The following is a 21,564-nucleotide window of genomic DNA, read 5'->3' as shown; positions in this document are numbered from 1 at the left end:
TTTCAATTTTTTTTTATTTTTCTATTTTTTATTTATTTATTTATTTTATTATTAATTTTTTTTTACTTTTATCATCCCATAGGCGTTGATGACCAGATGGTTTTAAGCCTTTAAGCAACAATCAACAACAACAATTACTTTTTTACCGGGCTTTTGTACTCAGGTTAATTATTTATCACTTTTTATATTTATTATTCTTATGATTATTTAAATTGAAATATTTAATATGCGATTCCTAAATTATGAGAAAGTAATTTTTTTATTATTGATTTTAAATTATTCTTTACTATATCGGAAAATAGGGGCAGCGTGGAAACGCGCCAGACTATCAATCCACAGGTTGTCGGATCGAATCCCGGTCCCACCCGGACTTTTTTCAAGCACAAAATAATGCAATAGCGACTGACAACCTCCCCGGGCATTTGTGAGGCCCGTTAGCCAATGGGTGGCACTCACAAAAATAGGCGTAGGAGCGACGAATCCACCCTGCGAAAAAATCACGTCAAGAAACGCGCATTGTATTTCCTAATACTGGGAATATTACCTCCTAATATTGAGACTTAAGCCTCCATGGTCTGTTGTGCCCATAGAATAATAATAATATCGGAAAATTAGTAATAAGTTCTCACTTTCGACAGACGAAAACTAAAACAAGCTCCCTAAATTCCATCTGTGCCTTTATGGAGCATAAAGTTTACCTCAATTTTTATGTATGAAGGGCAATTTAATTTTCTGATTCCATAGATTTTACATATTATGACTATCTTTCTTGTGATATGTTTCCCTAAGACTTCCTTATGAAGAAAACATGTAAAAACTGTTTGTCCCAAAGTCAAGAACAAATGAGTTGTTCGATGCCTTTAAAGTTGACAACGATTTCGTAATATTTTTTATGATTAAATTTTTTCTAATTGTGTATTCCTATAGCTTTTTTATTTTTTTTTTCTGTCTCCAAAATTATAAAAATATTCTTAAATATGATTCGAAATGCAAAATTAGTATTAGTTAATAATTTTTTTTTAAATTAAGTTTCCAATCCATGGGGTTTTCGCTGAAAACATAAAAAAACAAGTAATATGCAATTAATTAATTTTATTTTTATCCGCAAGTCTGATATTAAAGTGGAAAAGTTAGGATGATGAGTAGAGATTACAATTGGATGGGACAGAGGTTGGGACAGAATACCGGCACGTGCCATGGAGCTACTGAATTCACAATAGCTCAACAGAGCCAATAACCTTTTTGCCTTTTATCTAATTAAAGTTAGATATTTGCATTGAAATCCACTGTTGGCTAACTCTGCAAAGGCCTGGGAGGCAATAATTAAACTATGTATACATGAATTTTATTACTTTCCGAATATATTAAAACTTTGATAAAGCTACTTTATACGCTCCGAGAGTTTTCCATTCATCATTACATTAGTAAACAACGAACTTTTTTTTAGCAATAAACAATTAAATTTTTTTTAAATAAATCAAAGTATATCTGATCTGTATTGATCAATGTAATTGAATTTTCTTGTTATTAAAAAAATAACAAATTGTAAATAGTGGACTAAAAGAAGATAAGTGGTTTTATGTGGACATGTGAACTTACAGCAGTGGATAGTCATTTATCGAAACTTTCAAATTCACAAAATCGAAGATTAAGGACAATAACGCACCGAAATAATAAACAGAAAATCTTAAAATCGTTTGTACTGTACAACCTAAACCATTTTATTTCTATAGAATTATCTTAAAATTTATGGATAATAATTTATTTAAAAAAGAAATAATATATCTAAATTAGAAAAAAATTAAATTTATCGAACCACCCTATAACAATAAATTTGGTAAACGTACCCTAAACTATATCTGTTCAATCGCTTACCCAAAGAACTTATAAATAAATCAACCACAAAAAAGAAAAAAAAAACTAAAAAAGAAATAAATGAGGAGAAGATGGTTGGGGGTGCGGTCAATGAAAACACAAATAAGTATGATTAACTTATTTTAATGTGCCGACGTTTCGGCTAGAGTTTCTAGCCTTCTTCAGGGCTAAAAACAAAACAAGATAATAACCACAGTAAGTATAGAAAAATAAAAAAATATAAAAAGAAAGTATAAACAGAATAATTTTACACATACAATGAATAATTTTACAAAATAGATTTAATAAAATGAAGTGATGAGAGAAGCGGGAAATAAAATGTATACATAGGTAATTGAAAAAGCGGGTACAATAACTTACTTAAGGAAATGAAATAAAAATAAATTTATATAATGCAAAGAAGTATGAACATATTAGTTATTATTAATTTAAAATTTAAATATGAAAAGAAAATGAAAATTGAGAGAAAGAAAATATATGTAACAATAATAGATGATAAAGAGGCAAATTATAAGTATAGTGTACATAACTTATAACGCGGGTAAGGAAAATGGATAAAAGTGGAGAAAATAAGGGGAAAGAGTAAAATAAAGAAAGGGGAAAGAAAACAAAAAAGAAGAATAAAAACGAACCTGTTCGCTGGAAGATCGAGCGCCTATTGGTTGCAGCGCAAATGGTGGTCAAACTCAGAATTAAAAAAGCCGTTACAGCAATGACTAAGTGTTTTTTATAAAGAAAACGTTTTCTTATATATAGTCCGGGTGGCGGTCAATAAAAGTTTCAAAATAGTAACAAAAAACTATTTATTGTTAACCAACGTTTCGCCCCACTTTGCAGGACTTCGTCAGGGATAAGAATGGTGTTCTATACCAACACCATTGGTTGTAGTTCTATTGGTTATTCATCTTGTACCAACAGGTTATTCAACTTGGTACAGAACACCATTCTTATTAGCCCTGAAGAAGCCCAAAATAGTTTCTTGTCACAATTTTGAAACCTTTGTGATTAATAATATATGTTAATTTATAATAGATCCTTATTTTTATAATATTCTGTATCAACTTGTTTAATTTTCATTATTATATTAATTCGCTAATTGTAAATTTGCAGCTTTATTTTTCACTTCAAAATCTTTTCAGTTATTTTTATTATTATTTATTTTATTTTATTTTATTTTTTAATAATTATTTTTTCATTTTCATTTTAGTAGTGGCTAATTAAATTATTAGCTGTAGCGCTTGAGACCAATTAATATTGTACTTATCTATCTTAAAAATTGTATAGCCTCCACAAGGTCCTAATAGTCAATTCTGTAATATTTAAATTTTACTTATGTCTATTATTTTATGTGTTATTTTGGCACCGACCGATAAATGTTGTCATCTGGTCGGACCGTATTGGATGTAATTTTTTAAACGAATAAAATAAAATAAAAAAATTCATACATCTTTTTAAAAATTGTATGTGTAAAAAGTGAAACCATATTTAATAACTTAAGCTCTGTTTTTTTTAAAAGGAAGAAATAGGTTTCAGTTTCTTTTACAGTGATAAATTCTTACAAAAATTCCTTTATTTTCGTCTTTTATTTTCTTTGTTTTTCCCAACGCTTTGGGGTTTCTTCCGGATATTCTATAAAAATATCACACCCTAACTAAATAAGTATTGAATAAATCAAAAGGTATCCTTATTAGGTTTCAGCATTCTTTATTATATCAATAGCCCACCGTTCCCTCAAGGACAATCTAAACATTTAACAGCTTATTAAGTATTCATTTGTAACAATTTTAATATTGGCATATCATACCTTAAATATAAATTCACTCCTCACATCAAAATTTAAAAAAAATGTTGTATAGGCTACTACAGGAATTTGCACCAGCATAGATACAAGGAATTTGAACCAACATTATGCAGAGATTTTAAGTAAAATAAATTTATGAAAAATATGGGAAAAATTTTTGTTTTAACAATTAATTTTAATATGAATTTAATAATTGGAATAAATAAAGATTTAAACCAAAATACAATTTGAATTAAAATAATAATAAGACTGATCTGAGTTTGTGGAAGGTTATAAATAGTTTGTTTATCAAATAGTAGATAGTGTAGTATTAATCTAAAATTAAAGTTTTAAAAATTAATGAAGTTCTAAAAAAATTAGTAACTAGACATAAACTTATTAATAATTAATTTGTTTTCTATTAATTGACTTTTTCATGGGGTGATTTTGACTTGAATTTGATGACCTGTGTAAAATATTTTTTTAAATTTTGATATGAGGTGTGAATTTGTAATTAAGATATGGTATATTATTAATAATAATGTTATTTTTAAAATTGTTACAAATTAATACATAATAAGCTGCTAAATGTTTAGATTGTCCTTGAGGATGGCCGAATTGGCCGAAACGTTGGAATAATGATATAATAAAGAGTGTTGAGACTTAATGAAGATACCTTTTCATTTATTTAGTAGATAAATACCAGTCTCAAGAACTTGAATAAATTATAGTAAATAAGTATTATAAATCTGTAATATATTAATTTTTCAGCTCTCTGTAAAATCAATCATTTAATAATATATCTTTTATTAAATCTAATATCTATTGTAACATTCATTTTCCCAATTCCATTCGAATAAAATTATATAGTTTGAAATAGTAGAATATAGTAAAACTAAGGATAAATGCTGGTAAATAAGGTTATTGCAGGAGTATTTAAACAAATATTGTTATTAATAGTAATGTTTATAATTAGGCCGCTCACTATGGCATATTAATTATTTGAATCGGATATCTTCAAACCTACACCATTATTTTTTATAAGGTTAAAAACATTAGAAAAAAATAGAATCATTTCGAGGTTCAGAAATAATCAAAACAACCATATATAAGAATGTTTTATTGCCTATATTCGTTAGAATTGATAAGGAAAATATAGTGCGATGGTTCAATTACATGTGGCAGTTAACATGACAGTTGCTTCACTAACATTACGTATACTTTAAACTATCACGCCAAAACTAGTGCGAGAGTACTGTTAAGACATAAATGTTAAATGTTTACCTTTCATCATCTGATAGATAACAAATTCTACTCGTGTACTTTTTAAAATACTCTACGTAAAATAAATCTGAGTAAATAGGAAGTACTCATGAGAGAAAGCTGAGTACTTCTTATACTCATCAATAATAAACTGAAGTACTGTCTAAAGTACTCGGCATTCGTTATGAAAATTCAACCTTCACACTCTGGCTAAAATATGGTGGTAACTTATAGGGTAACCTTAAGAGGTTAAACAAAAAATAAAAGAGCGAGTATTTAAGTAAAATAGTCTGTATCCACCTCTAACTGCAAATAGTTATTTTTTATGATTTACAGTTTCAATAAAAATAAATAGGCCCAGCAATAGTTTGAACTTTTTTACCCATATTTCCTTTCCGATGGATTTATCGAATTTTAATATTCTACAAACGCAAGTTATAGTAGTGAGATAGAGAATAAACTTAAAATTACCAGCCAATTTATTAATCTAATATAATTAATTGCTCGGGATTTCAATCGGCTCATACAGGTGGTCAGTAAATCAACTTCACCTTTCGTTTTGATAAAGTAGTTTACTCTTTAGGGACTGTAGTTGATATAGAAGTTTCATTGGAATAGAAGAACGAGGCCAAGAGGAATATAGGTGTGAGTGAATAGGGGAGGTGGGTGGGCCAGCACTGATAACCGACACAATCAGCTTCCGTCAGCGCTTGTCTAGCCCTTGCATTGTCTTCTCCCTTCTATAGTGTGTCTCTCTCACTTTTACCAGCAAAACATTCGAACATACACAGTTCTATTTGAAAAGTTGGAATTTTATTGAACAAAAAAAAATTATATTCGGGAATAAATTTGATTCGGACAAGGTAATTTAGATGTACCTATAAATCATGGACTATTTGGGATGAATTCATTGATTCCAGTTTTCGCAAATTATACTGTTATGATCAGAAAAATCTATTGGAGTTATATTTGATATTATATACTTTTAATATTACAATATAATTATGCAATATTGTCCGACTTGGGTCAAATATGCATAGTTTTGTTCTATATTTTATTGCCATTTTAGAGGGAGCTTCATAATTCACTCTGTTCTTCATCCCTATTGCGGAAAAACTCTAGTGACCGATAATCACAGTCTTCTCTTGATGCCAATTTCTTATATGATTATGGCGTAACATAGATGTGTGGGGCCTGGCGTTGTCTTCATAGAACACCTCTTCTGTGGGCCAATAACCTCGTATGTGATCCATTTCTCATCCCCAGTCATCATCTGTCTAAGGAATGCGTCGATTTCATTCCGTATGGCTAAGGCTTCGCAGATGGAAATTCTATCCATCATGTTTTTTGGTGTTAATTGGTGTGGCGCCCAAACATCAAGCTTCCTTTTCGAACCCAGCATTGTGCACATGGTTTAAAACTTTTTTTTTTGTCGATTTTTACACTCCTGGACGATACTACGACTAGTAACATGCCAGTCAACTTCGATTATTTCTGTGATTTTATCGACATTTTCGATGACGGGCCTACCAGTGCGAGGTGCTTCTTGAACATCAAAAATACCCGAACAGAATCGACAAACCGAAATTGCCCGTAATTAGCTGTTACAGTTTCGAGACCATAAACAGTGTTCATAATTTCAGCCGCCTGGCTTGCATTTTTGCCTTTATCAAAGAAAAACTGTAAAATGTATCGAATTTTCTTTTTGTTGACTTCCACCTTAACACTCTGTAACTCACAACTGAATGGACCAAACAAAAAACAGCAAATGAATTTTTTTGGTGCGAAATGTCACCTTGACAACGAGCATAAATCTGAAATTGTTTGATCGATACTTTACGAGATATAGATCGCTACAGCCATCTACAGAAAAAATAATGGATTTCTTTTTCCCCAACCTAATATATGTTGATTTTTTTTTCTTGTCTGTTAATGATTTATGTGTAGAGATTCTTGAAAATCATTCAAATAAAATTTAGTACAACACTAAAATGTACACAATACAAATTAAGTGTTCTACGAAATGGCAATAACTAATAGGACTAACTCGTACAATGTTTGTAGTTAAACTTGGCTAAGATGAAATGGAAGTGTTAGGGGGTGGGAGGGTGGTAGGAGCAACGCTGGTCAATTCTAGCAGAATCTAGATTTTTATATTATAATAGGAGAGTAGGAGGTTAAAAGAGATTTACAACACCGGCAGTGACGGTCCGATTGAGATCCTGTCTCCTAATAGAAGAGTGTAATGACAATATAAAACATTTTGCTGGTAGAATTGACCTAAGAAACAACTGTTATATTTTAATTATTCTTATTAATCTGAAACTAATGATTTCTTTCTTCAACTTTAATAAAATGTTAATATATTATTGCATTTCGAGACGTTTCATTTCTGTAGGCCCCATGACTTGCCACAATTTTTTCCATACCCAAATATTATTTTTGGTAGATTGTCAATCTGTTTATATCTGTTTTGGTGTTTATAATTGTATCTTATGTGTCTATGAGGTTGTAGTAACACGAATTTAATTTTTTTATATCTGATCTTTTTTTTAATTGATCGATTCTTATAATCCAATCGATTCGATTCCTGCAATGATCATTTCTGTTAGATATCGTTTAAAATTGAATTTTTCATGTTCCATGATTTCAGGTGTATCGAATTTGAATTTTGTCCTGTTTTTATGAAATGAGTGCAGGAGGTTTTTTGATATAGAGGCACACACTATTTTAGTTGATACACCCCCTGTTTTAGATGCTGTCCTGAGGTTTCAAAATAGAATTTATCATATTTCTCTTTATAGGATCGCATGTATAATTTAACTTTGTTTTCAGGGTTTGTGTAAATTTTGGATACAATAATTGAGTTCACGTTTGTAATGGCGTAATAATTCCATGTTTAAAGTTATTCTTTCCGAAAGTGTTGGTATGTAGAGTATTGTATAATAGTATTCCTTACTCTTGGTTTCGTGGAGTTTTGGTTGTGTTTATTTAAATGGTTGTCAAAAAAGTCTGTAGTTACTCATTATTAACAGGAGATCCACTAATTTACTTTGCGCTACTTTTAGGTGTGTAAGGATATTAATTTCCTAGCCCCGGTTTATTAAATTCTTAGCGGTATAAATTTTATATCTCTTGAGAAATTGGCTTGTATAATGAATGTATCCTTTCGAGTTGATGGATTTTTGCTACCATTTTTTTTTTACTATTTACCCGTTTGAGTTTCTTATCAAAATATCATATTTAATTTCATTTCCTTTTTCATATTTCATGGTAAAATTTAATCTAGAGGAGTAGTTGTTAAATTCATTTAGAACTATTTATTTTTTGTTTAAATGAAATCAAATGTGCCCAGTTTAATTTTACTATATGAGGTATATTGTAATTAATAATTATTTATTACAATATGTTTACAATCAAAAAGCAATAAGAATAACTGATGCAAGTAGGTTACATATAGTAAAAAAATAAGATATTTAAAATATTCCTGCTAATCTGGACATACGGAGTTGAGCTATGGGGCTCCACTAAACCATCGAATTCCTCCCGAATCCATTCCTTACAGTCCAAAATCCTTCGTAAACTCCTTAATGCTCCTGACTTTATCACAAATCATGTCATCCATCAGGACCACAATGTTCCATATGTTTCCGATTTGACCAAAACCAGATACCATTCCTTCCATGATAAACTTCCCAACCACCCAAACCAACTCGTTTCTAACCTAGCTTCTCCTTTATTACATAATAATCCTCCTAGGCGTCTGAAAAGAAGATGGCCTCGAGATATTCTCCACATGTTTGTATCAAGTCATTATATCAATTACATCAAATTTACTTGATGTATTTATATTTATACAGTTGTAAATAGCAATAAATAAATTATTAAAAAAAAATGTTAACCTTAAAAAATTAATTTACAAGATTTGGGATATTAAACTCAAAAGTTCCAAAGATAAAACTGAAAACAAAATAGTATTAATAAAAAATTTATGGATTAAATTAAGTAAAGGGATTATCTGAAAACATACAGAATTCATTTAAAGATTATTATATTAATGAATAATGCTTAAGTTATAGACCTAACAATAAACTTAAAAGTTATTATTGTAAACTGAAGAACAGAATTGATATATAAAATTCCAAGTTTAAATTGTCCAGCTTATCATTCACATATATAGGTGAAACAAAATTGTTGGGTGATAGAATATATTAACACATTAATGATTTAAAAAACAAGAAGGATCTCTATAAAACAGAACTAGTGCAACATGCAAACAAAAACCAGCTCCTATTCGTTTGTGGCAATACAATTATTATACATATAGAAAATAATACATTCAAAATATTTGAGCCTATTTACATTCAACAGAAATAAGAAGTTTGAACCAACAGTATGCAGATATTTTAAGCAAAATTAATTTATGAAAAATGTATGTTGATATTTATAATTAACTTTGATATGAATTTTAATAATGAATGAAATAATAATTTGAACAAAAAAAAAAACAGAAAAGTATTTTGAGTCTTAAATTGGATAAATTTAATTTTATTTAAACAATGACAACCAATCTTAAGAAAATGAAAAGATTTTATAGATATCTATTTTTTGTTATTATTTGTTGGTATCGCGGTTATTATATCATTTACAAATTTATACATAAATGAGATTTTGGGGATAACTGATTCTAATTAATCTTATGTATTTTTAATTATGATGATTTAAATGCCTTAAAATGACTTTTTCTTAGCAGATTTGAATTTTAATGTCTATATTGCATCATCAATATTATTTTAGTCAATTCTTCATACTTCATGTCAACTTTGTTTTTTTTAAAGTTAAAAACTGAAACTAAATCTACTCCACCCAGAGCAAGAAGGTTGAAATCCATTTCTTAGGTCCGCCACGAAGTTATTAAATGTAATAGTTTGTTGAAACATAACTCTTTTTAGATATTTATTCTATTTATTAATAAATTGATACATTTTTCAAGTGAGAGATGATAGGGCACTCAAGATCCAATAGGGTGTAGCCTTATAGGGCTATAAAGCAAAGAGAGACTGGATGGGGCAGTCCCATAAAAGCCTAACGAACTGTGTTAAGGTGATATTGGTAATTTGTTCCCTAGAGATTGTCAGTTGTATTTTTATTTACTATCGCCCTTGGGCTGTAATTGAGTCTTGAGGAGCTGTAATTCGCCAACATAATAATATTATCGATTGCTCATTGTGTATTATTAAATTATTTATAAGCAAAAAAATAATACAGGTCGATAACTAAATATTTTATTTTATAATTTCGACTAATCTTTAGAAGTAGAACTCTTCTTTAAGGAATCAAAACTGAATTTTGTCAAAGTATACAAGAACAATAAAATGTTTCAAGTCTGGAAAATGTGCAAACTCTTTACAGCAAATGAGAAATATTTGATAATTTAGGTACATTATAAGTGAATGACTATGATTTTATTTTTCATTCATTACAATGTTTGGGATCTATTTAATTAATGTACAAGACTAAGCCATAATTTTGACATACAAGACAAAATAGAACATAGAAATTTATCCTGATAATGGGTTTACAGTCAAAATGCTATTATTTAAAGAATTTTTTTTTTATTTAAAAATTAACTTAGAATCTAAACTCAGATTGAATGCAGTACGCCATGAGAGATGAAGTGAACATTACCAGAGGACGCTAAATAGTTTTCAGAACATAAAAAAAAAAAATGATATGTATAACCATTATGAGCGGTGATGGATTGACGCCGATTGACTATTTACATAGTTTATTATTTAAATATTAAAGGAAACAAAGGGAATAAAAAAATAAAATGCACAACTGAAGAATAAAGAAATAAAAATATAAACTTCAAAAGTAACTTTAGAAAAAGTAATAAAAATAAAGCGAGCATAAAATAGTAGCGCTACAAATAAAAAAGATTCTAGAACAAGAGATGAGGGGAGAGGAGTTGAGATGAGGGGAGAGGAGTTGAGATGAGGGGGGAGGAGTTGAGATGAGGGAAGAGGAGTTGAGATGAGGGGAGATGAGTTGAGATGAGGGGAGATGAGTTGAGATGAGGGGAGAGGAGTTGAGAGGAGTTGAGATGAGGGGGGAGGAGTTGAGATGAGGGGAGAGGAGTTCAGATGAGGGGAGATGAGTTGAGATGAGGGGAGAGGAGTTGAGATGAGGGGAGAGGAGTTGATTTGTCATTACTAGTCTTCCAACCAAGGCAGTGGTGGAATGAGTGGAATTAATTATGTAAAATGTTTTAAATATTAAATAATTAAATTTTTGACGTCACAATATCCTTGATTTTGTACTTATAATATTTAAAACATTTTTTTTTTTCAGTTTCCTTACGGAAAAGTTATATAGTTTATTAGTTTTAAATTTTTAAATGTAGCTAAGCACAAATTATAATGTCTTAATCGCACTCAGATCTTAAATACCTTAGAATGTAGGCATCTACAAAAATATAAAATATTTAGAAAACATTTCTTAAGCTTCGTTGACAAATAAAAAAAGATTATTTGTCAACGTAGCTTAAGAAATTCTAGAAGTGCTATTGTAGTATAAGAGTATAAAAACTAATTAAGTTTGTCTAATAAAATTTTAACCACTTAATACAACAAAACACAAAAAAAAATGTTTTCTGATAAATTTTGGGATTCTAAAGCGCGTCCTTCTGAGATATTTATGATTATATACGAGAGCTATTAAAGCTTTTAATAATTTCAGGTTTGTTTATACTTACTAAAAAATAAAATGTTCAATTTTTCAACTTAACATAAGTTAAACAATAAATTTGTCGTCTCAACCATCATTTTTTGGTTTGATATGGACTGACACGAACCAATGATTTTAACTATTAAAAGAAAAAATAATGTTTTATTTTGAGTCTCCTAAGAAATTGGAATCACCAATGGAGAAAGGATTCTGAAAGCGTACTTCGGAATATCCATTTCATACAGCTTCTTCGCAGTGGTCATGAGAGTGTTCGCTGTCTTCCAAGATTTCCTCCCCTCCAGGAGTCGGCGTCACGATGATGCTGATGATCATACACCTGGACCACCAGCGGTACCAGGGCAGAACGTGGTCCTTCGCCATTAGGTATAGCGTCGCCAAATACCCAAGGACGATCACTGTCAAGAACATGAGTATCACTCCCTAAGACAATATAAAATCAAGTTCAAAGATTCTTAAATTAATTATATTTTCAATAATAGATAAGTATAACATTTTAACAACCTATTTCATTATTATATGAGTGGAATTAATTATGTGAAATGTTTTAAATATTAAATAATTAAATTGTTACGTCACAACATCCTTGATTTTGGCTATGTAAATAGTTTCCTCTGTAGTTGGGTGTTTTAAAATAATTCTAATTTTATTGTATTTTAAAGCTTTCTCAGCTTGAAAGGCGTCTTTATGTATAAATTAATCCCCTAAAGTATGTACTCTGCTTTATTAACAAAAACAACTATGCTGATGGAATTCCTCTTATTCCATATACATTAGATATTTATTTGAATTCAGTTTATGCATGTATGATTTTTGGGCCATTTTGAATGAAACCTGAATATGACAATCAGTTATGTATCTCTCAAATTTTTGCTAGAGGTCTCCTGATCAGATCGAAGACCTGTAACCATTGATTTGAACATTCTTTCTAAATTCGAACCTCAGGTTTTCTCATCACATTCTCTATGCTTACTTGAACTCTAAATAATCCTCAACTTTTTAATAAATGTTTTGAAAATCTGACCAACTACATTAACATGATATGTATTTTTGTGATAGAGTATGGAGAGATTAGTGGGGAAATTCTGCCAAGTATTTTTTAAATTAAGGTTTGTTACGAGAATAGAATGCATTTTTTGAATGATTTGGTGAGGTATAAGATCGTATAGAGGATTATTGTTATTTGGTGAGGTACAAGATCGTATAGAGGATTATTGTTATTTGGTGAGGTATAAGATCCTATAGAGGATTATTGTTATTTGGTGAGGTATAAGATCGTATAGAGAATTATTGTTATTTGGTGAGGTATAAGATCGTATAGAGGATTATTATTATTACCATTGGATTTGAGTGTGTAAGCTTGAAAAAGAAAAGTAGAAGGAGACTAACAAGTAAGATAACTAAACCTACAGGCCAGAAGAAGACGGGTACTCCCCACATTTGCATGAGACGCCCTCTGCATTGATCCTCTGGCTCCCTCACGTCTCCAACCTCCGTCTTTTCTAAACGGCAACGCAATTTGTCGGGCTGCAATAAAATAATATTGACTTGGAGCATCCTTTGCCCTAGTCCAGACAGTCCTGGGTAGTACCCCACAATCTTCTCCACTGTTGGGAGTACTTTTAATGATCAATTGAGGATTGTTGGATATAGCTTACCTGAGAGTACAGGGCCGGTACCCCTAACTTGAGACCTTCAGTGACGAAGTACCTCATGCCTAGGAGGCAGACAGTGGCCAAGCCTAGGGTAACCATCGTCAGGATAGTGGCGACGATCAGATCAGATCTTAGAAGCATCCCATGTCGTGGGTGTCGAATCCATACCCTGAATTGGATAAGTGTAATGAGTCATGGCGACTTTTTGTTATTTGATTAAAATACCTCCTTTAATCAGGTTATATTTAGGATAACTTTGATTAAATATTTTATATAAACTAAAAAGTTATGCAGGCAATGTATTGGCAGGTACCTGCAGTTAATGAGTTTTTCAACCTGGCAACCATTTATAGTAGTTTTGATGTACTGGCCCTTACATAAAACCTTATAGCGCTCAATAACTTAAATATTTCAAAGGAAAGGCAGAACATTATGTATAACTAACTATTTAACCAATGGACATATGTTTAAGTAAAGCATTGAGGGGGTGGACTAAGAAACACAAATTCAGTACATCGAAAATATAGGCAAATATTTAATATTAAATATCAAAGTAAATCAAGATTATAGACTGGAATTTCGGTTCATTAAGGTAAAAAATCAAGGGATTACTGCTATTAGAATATAATTTGAACATTACTAGTCATTAGAGTGACTAATTATTAAAGTTCTTTATTTAAACTGTCGGTTGAGTTACAGATTCATTTTTATAATTGTTTTCTTATATCTTATTTTTCATTTTTACTAATTGATATTATTTTCTTTTTTAGTTGAGAGCCCACCTAGTGCTGGTACATAAGAACCTGTTTACAGGGTGAGTATATTATTTATTCACGTAAAATTTATCAGATATTGGATATTAATATGCGCTTTGAAAAGTAAAAATAAATATATGAAGTCCCTATAGATCTCAACTGAGGTGTAAAAATAAAACTCTATTTTAGGCCTTTCGACGCTACGTGATATATCAATATTGCGTGTCGAGTCTTGTCATGAATACAGGGGCGCCCACACACAGTTATCTAGTACTCGATTTAGCTTACGTATTACAGTTTAAAAAGAAAAAAAAAAGTCCTCTTCATAAAATAAAATCATTAAATTTATAGGTTTATGCATTCTAAATTTCACTATTGCTTATTAAATAAGTTGTTAGGATCGTACCATTGTTTAATTAACTTGTTTATATGTTATAATGATGAATACCTGATCGATTGACAAACTCCGTAGCGCCTCTTCCTAACAGCCTGGAATTGAAATCTGCAAATCTCGCAATATTGGCGCCCGCACATGTTCAGCCATCTCTCTAAACAGCTCAGGTGTACCTTCCCCAATGTACCTGAAAACCTTTATCTGTATTTTGTGGCATCACTATAATTACTTTGTCATAAATAATTAAGAAAGTAGTGAATTCTTTATGATATTGGAGTATACACTAAATTTAACTCAAAATGAATTGTTGAAAAACAATTCAAGGATCTAATTGTCGTTATTCAATTCAGAGTATGTAAAGAATGGGCGAAACTGTTTTGGTAACCTGTAGCATAATACACCCTTCCTTCCATAAGGTACCTACTGATCAGAGAGTGAAATTTACCAGAAATCTGGAAAGTAATTACAATAGTAATTTTATTTGTTGTATAAATTAAAATAGAATATTGAAGTCTTGAGTGGTGTAAAAAGAGAACAAAAGAAGATGGAAGCAAATAGTGATGAAAGGATGACCAAGTTTGAGCATTGAGAAAGAAGAACGGTGGAGAAAAGGAGAGAAAAAGAAGTCTGCCAAGTGCTGTGGTATCTATGCAGTGATAGCTTCTTTCTCATTTCTATGTATTTACGTATACTTTAATTAACCTTGAAATTTGATGTTTGGAATAAACAAACTATTTTTTAATAGAGATGTGTCAGGGAAATAATTCGGCACATGTAGATCCAATGATGGGGATGAAATTGAGTAAAATTAATACAAGACTCTTTTTATGGATTTATTTAATGTAAATATCGATATTTTGGGGAGCGCGGTGGCCACGGGGTAAAGCGCGTGGCTACTTACTTTAAGGACCGGAGTTCGAATCCGGCTGGGCAGAAAATTGTGCCCTCCTGGGGTCCACTTGGGTAACCGTTGGTCCAGAAACAGTACTTCCTTACAAACTACTGAACCCCTGACCCTTGATGGATTGTAGCGGTACAGATTTAATTAAATATCCATATTTTATTTTGAACCTCTCCAACACATTTTATAGTATTTTAAAGGAAATATCAATATTTTGATTTAATATCGGGATATCGTTACTAAACTTAGATATTGATATTAATATGGCTATCGATAAGAATCATTAAAAGAAAATATGGATAATTCATCTTTTAGCTCTCTATAAAATTGTCTTGCCTTTTTTAAACAAAATATCTATATTGCAATAAAATGATGTTGGAATATCGTTAACAAAAACCTCGATATCGATAATAATAAAAATGTAGAATATTGAAACATTACGAAATTATGATAGTAAAATATCGAAAATTCATTTTTAAACATTTCCGCAAAATATTTTATTCTTTTTCTTTTTTTTAAAACAAAATATCTATATTTCGATAAAATAATATCGGAATATCGTTTCTGAACTTTGTTTAGTAAGATTGTTAAACATCGAGATAGATATGAAATTATTATATCATACCTGACTCTTTTTACACTAACTCCCAGCATTACTTTCCCTTATTGTAAACGGGACTAATCATTTTTTAAGCATAGGTGTGTCAAGGAAAGATGTAAGCTGAAGTAGGATTTGATAAAATTGATACGGGACCATCTAACAATAAGTACCAACCTCACAATATATCTATTTATTAAAATTGATTTACAGTAATGGATGTTTTCACCGTTACAACTATTATTGCACTTAAAAGTAAAAAACTGAGTATAGATTGGTTTGATAAATCAAACATATAATTTGAGAATAATAATAGTAAATAATAAAATTATTTAGATCTGTATTGATTATAACTTTTATTCTTAATGAAATTTAGAACTTATTTGTCAAAAATATCGAAACCACCATTCAATGAAAATTTCATTCACTAAATATTTATTGTTCAATTGTGAATGTATGAAAGTGATGACGTGGTGATCTTTTCTTATATTGGGATTCAGCATACAAGTGACGTTAAGACAAACTGTAGTTAAAGACAAAGACAAAGTGTAGTTAAGAAAAATCATTATAAAAATTTTTACATTTTCAGCCTATCAAATTCATTTAATTCACGCATAACTATTGAATTTATTAACAAGTTTGGAAAAGGTTTAGTCCGTATTGGATAGGGATAAATTATGAATGGAATATTAACAAATTGGAATTTTTTACATGTTATTTTAATTTCAAACAAGCTCTTTTATTAGATCGTCGTTCTGAAACAGTTGTCTATGTTGTATTTACAGCCCAAATTAACAAGCATGCTTAACTATTTTTGTACTCGAGTTGGAACCAAACTGTATATTAAATCGGAACAAAAGTTGAACTGTGCATTGATTCTATAATGTCTATACATATAACAAAATGCAAAACGCCAAGATATACCACTTTTCTAATTAATTGTAATAATAATAATAATGCTTCATTTATTCTGCGACGACTCCCTTTAGAATAATACAGAGAAATCGACAGATAAGGGCTGAGGAGCCTCAGAGATACTTAAACAAAAATACAAAGAAATATAAATAGTCATTATAAAAAATAATAATGAGTTACTTTCTTACTTTAATCAGTTGAACAATTAAAAAAATGAATAAATAAATAAAAAAAGAAAAGAAAACGATGTAAAACAATTAAGAATGATATAATAGTTTATATACATATTTACAATTTTATGGAGTCTGAAGGGATAAGAAATGATTGAACAGGCGGGATTTAAAGATAGGAAGGGTATTGGAGCGACGGATGTTGGAAGGGATGGAGTTCCATAAGGATGAGGATTGGATAATGAACGATCTATCGAAAGCAGCGGTTCGGTGGGCCCTTGTGTATAAATCTGAAGACCGGGAACGGGTATTGCGGGAGCGAATATAGGATTTGAATTGAAGGATTTCGGAGATGTATGAAGGTCGGCGGGAATGGATGACTTGGAAGATGAAGGATGCTAGAAAATACCTACGACGGTAGAAGGATAAAGCCACTTCAGCTCTGCATAAAAACGGGAAACAGAGGCGTCCCTCAGGATCCCGAAAATGAATCGTACACAGCAATTTATCAAACGTTTTAATTTTAATGTCATGATTATTAGGTTTTTAACGAATTTCACTATAATGGCATCTCTTTTTTTTCAGAAATTTAACCCTTTAAGTGAATACGTGCCCGATTTAGATGGCTCTCCATATCAAACCAATCATAGCAAAAAATAAAAAATATAATTTTATCTACCTTCAAAATTCGAGGATTTATGTTTTGAATAAAAAAAAAATTAATATCCAATAAAAAAAAAAAATCCGTTTGCACACCGTTCATTTTCTCTGAAACTATCTATTCGATTTTTTTTTTTTTTAGATTATCGTCTACCTATGTTCATGTTTTTTTTATAAGACTTGGAAAATTCCGAAAAAAATTATTTGTTTTTATTCATTATAATAATAAATATTTTATTTAAATATTAAAACATTGTTTAATGATTCACAAGGCGTTTCATTTCTTTACATTTACAATTTTACTAGATATGTTTGTACCAATTTTCGTTAAAATCGACTGTAACGTTTTAAACAGCTGACTATCTCAATATCGCTGTGTTCATGTATTTATACTAAATGTCAACTTGATAGGATAATCGGGAGTGTGCTGAAATTAGATTATAAAAACATATATTTGTGTCTGAATAAAGTAGTGTTTGTTCGATTTTTTTTTTATTATACTTGCTGAAATTTTTTTTAAACTTATTTTGTGTTCTATAAATAAAGACCATTTTTATCGGAAAAAATGCGTTTAACCAGCTGGTACTAAATTTTCCATCTTAACCGACTGTTAACCTAAACTCGAGTGTTTTATTTATTCTTTAATATTAAATAACAATAACAATACCACAATAAATGGACACTAGCTTCATTCATTGTTGTGTAATTTACAAAAACACACATGGTAAATTTCTAAAAGATGGTTTTCGAACATACTCCTTTTATACAACTACCGATTAAACTATTTTATTGAACTTGGAAACATATCACGTGTGGACACAAATATACGGGATTTGACACAAAAGTGACAGGTGCCCCAGCAAACATCCATCAATTTTTCGATTTATTCATTTTTTTTTTTAATTTGGACGGATTCCAAAATACTTTTAATCATTTGTAATTAACTAACATAATTAGTTTAAATAATGAACGATTGTGTAATTATTTGCTTCGTTTTTCATAATCTACGGAAATTAATTGAAATGAAGCAAGGAATAATATTTACAGTTCTCGAGCTCCGTTTTGAACGATTAAGTAAAAGCAAATATCACTATTCAAACCCATTGTTTATTCTCCTTCTGTTTCAATGTCTATCCATTTCTCATTGGATTTATTATTTAAAGATTTTCTCAAATTGTTTAGTTAATAATAATGAGCTCTTTAACAATAATTTTGCTCGCTATACGAGATCTAAGCCTTGGTTTGAGAATAAAACATGATTTCACCTTTTCTTTCATTTAAATCCCTATACACTGGTTACGTTTGACAAATTGTTTTAAATTTTTGTTCAATATATATCTCAGACAATAGTGAATTCTCAACAATAATATCCCCACATTTTACTACTCAAAAATTCAGTATTTCTTTTTTCATTGTTATTCGTTGTTCAAGCATCATATGTAAAACATATGTGATCTTTGGCGTAGGCAAGATTTCGTCTAGGGGGGAGCAGACCTTAGCCCATTACACACACAAACACCTACGTTAATATATATATTAATATATATATATTTTCGGTTACGCTCAGACATTTACCACTGTCTCTGTATTTTTCTGGAAAAACTCGAAAACGTGATTGAAAGTTTTGAAAATAAAAAATAGCTCGACATTGTTGAGCGAGACAGACCAAAGCTATGCGGTATCTTTAACTAAGCAATACTAACTCTGTTCTACACCTCACCGAACATTTCAAAGGTAATTAAGTTGACTAATAAGGTGAACTAAAGCCAAAATAATACTAGAGCCAATTATGTAAAAGAAATTATAAATAATGAGGACCAACAGTTATTATATTACAGTTAACAGTCAAATAGGGAAAGGAAAATCGTATAGTCTCACAATATATTTATTTCCGAATTTATAGACGGAACATAAGTAAAGGCTTTTACTTAACCTGGCTGAATTTTGAAGTATCTACTCAATCTATATGTTGATAGTAACTTAGATACAAAACTAAACCTATGCTGAGAAAAATTTACTTAACTAACAGCAGGTATGCTGAGCCCTTCATTGCATTTTGAAGTTATAATCTTTTAGTATTAGACAAAATAATTATAACTTTAAAATATAAACCAACACTTGATGGTAGTACGATGGAAGCCGTAATTATAACCTGACGTTGGGAAAGCTCTAGTGTACATTTCTTTATTTTTTCCTTCTTTTTTTGAAGTTGTTTAATAAAGAACAAAAATAATTGTTCCACAAAAAGGATTTTTCACCAACGCTGGATTAACTTGTTGATGAGGGATTTGAAATGAGGCAGGGAAAGGACATTCCTAGTGGGCGGTGAGTATTAAAACGCTGTTGTATTCAAAAATATCAAAATAATTGTTAGAATAATAATCCAAAAATGGTTCATATATTTTTAGATTTACTTAATCCATCTGTTATACTAATTAATGAAAAGATTTTCTCATTTACTAATATTCTTAAAAAACTATTTTAATTGAAAACTGTTTTATCAATATTTTTATGTTTTTATTCTATAGGTAATTAATATGCATTGGGTTTTAACCCATGGTTTGTTTGCTCTTTTGTGAAATTTCCAAGGCATGTTTTATGGTGCATTATAGAACTCCTATTCCATGGATGGAGGTACTATTGAACCTAAAACCTCTGTATATTTGGAGATATAATTTCAAGCCCTTAGCACTGTAGTTCTATTTGTAAATAGACTTCAAAAGCTGAAAATAAGATTAAAATCTTGCCCAATGTCTTCAATATTCGAAGACATCGGATATTGTATAAGAGGATTGCTGAAAATGAGGATGAGGTGGGGGTGAACTGTGGTCTTCAGAAACAAATATAATGACAATTGTTATAGTTTTGGAGAATCAACAGTGAATCTTGGAAAAACACCTTAGTCTTGCAATCTGAGGTTTTAGTAATTAATGTCCAAACTCTAATAAAAGGGGGCAAAGTGGAGAACACCTGACCCTATTTTAGCTATGAAAAGAAGCGATTGCCGATAGAAAGGCTGAACTATACTGGAGAAAAATCAGGAAGTAGCTCTCATTTCTCCCTGGGTAGGAGAGAATAAGCTACACCAGCAAGGCCTAAGTATAAGAGCAGAAGATTTATTTTATAGTAATAGCAAGTTATGTAATGTTTGTCATATGCAGCAATGAGTTGTACCCACTTCTGCGAACACCCGTATTGTCTAATAGGCAGGGTAGGGAGATAAATAAATCAGGAAGCAACAATATTCTAAGATGTGATTAAGTGATCCCTGCACAAAAATAAGCGCAATGAAGGGCCAGATTCAAGTAGGACAGGACTACATACCGAACACTGTCGGCTAAATAAAAAGCTCTTTAACGTGAAATAAACATATTTACCGTTTTAATCCAAAAAAAAATGATACGGCTTATCACATCATATATAAACGTGATACATTAGCCATAATTGGGAACTTCCTTTTGTAGTTGAGTCCGTATTTTAGACTACAAGCTTTGCGAAACGGTGGTTCTATTTACAATACCCAAATCTGCAAAGGCAGTTGCGCAGTTTTAACAGAGTGTAGGACGACACACAATAGACCTTGATAGAACTTGCACTCGTGTCATGTTATAAAAATAATTGTTGTATAGGAAGATGGTCAGGGTTGAGGTCAAATGAGAAACAAAAATAGTTTACAATTATTTATTTTCCGACGTTTCACCCCACTTTGTAGGGCTTCATCAGGGCTAAAAAGATACAAAATGATACAATGATAAAAATAAAAATACAAAGATAAGATACAATGATAAGAATAAAAATAAGTAAAAATGGCAAGAGTAAAAATTTTTTAATATAAAAATACGTAAAATATA

At 30.4% G+C, this 21,564-nt stretch overlaps 2 protein-coding genes across 3 annotated transcripts in view; one reads left to right on the top strand and one right to left on the bottom strand.

The window, feature by feature from the left end:
- NaPi-III (Na[+]-dependent inorganic phosphate cotransporter type III) overlaps positions 1–21,564 on the top strand; it is a 125,907-nt gene that overhangs the window by 36,800 nt on the left and 67,543 nt on the right. For both annotated transcript variants that reach the window (XM_014432650.3, XM_014432649.3), the window contains exon 2: positions 14,091–14,134. The gene's annotated coding sequence lies outside the window, so the exon portion shown is untranslated. The remainder of the gene's footprint in view (positions 1–14,090; positions 14,135–21,564) is intronic.
- Positions 11,790–14,662, bottom strand: LOC106688264 (uncharacterized). Its single transcript, XM_067048315.1, has 4 exons — positions 14,524–14,662; positions 13,324–13,489; positions 13,076–13,192; positions 11,790–12,088 (listed from the first exon to the last, which is right to left on the bottom strand). The coding sequence occupies exons 1-4, from the start codon at positions 14,607–14,609 to the stop codon at positions 11,885–11,887; spliced, it is 573 nt and encodes a 190-aa protein (XP_066904416.1). The 5' UTR covers positions 14,610–14,662; the 3' UTR covers positions 11,790–11,884.

The sequence above is a fragment of the Halyomorpha halys genome, unplaced genomic scaffold, assembly GCF_000696795.3.
Source record: "Halyomorpha halys isolate HHAL.00 unplaced genomic scaffold, Hhal_1.1 Scaffold1092.1, whole genome shotgun sequence".
Lineage (NCBI taxonomy): Eukaryota > Metazoa > Arthropoda > Insecta > Hemiptera > Pentatomidae > Halyomorpha > Halyomorpha halys.
The sequence above is the reverse complement of the archived record's forward strand: the minus strand, read 5'-3'. Positions and strand labels throughout refer to the sequence as shown.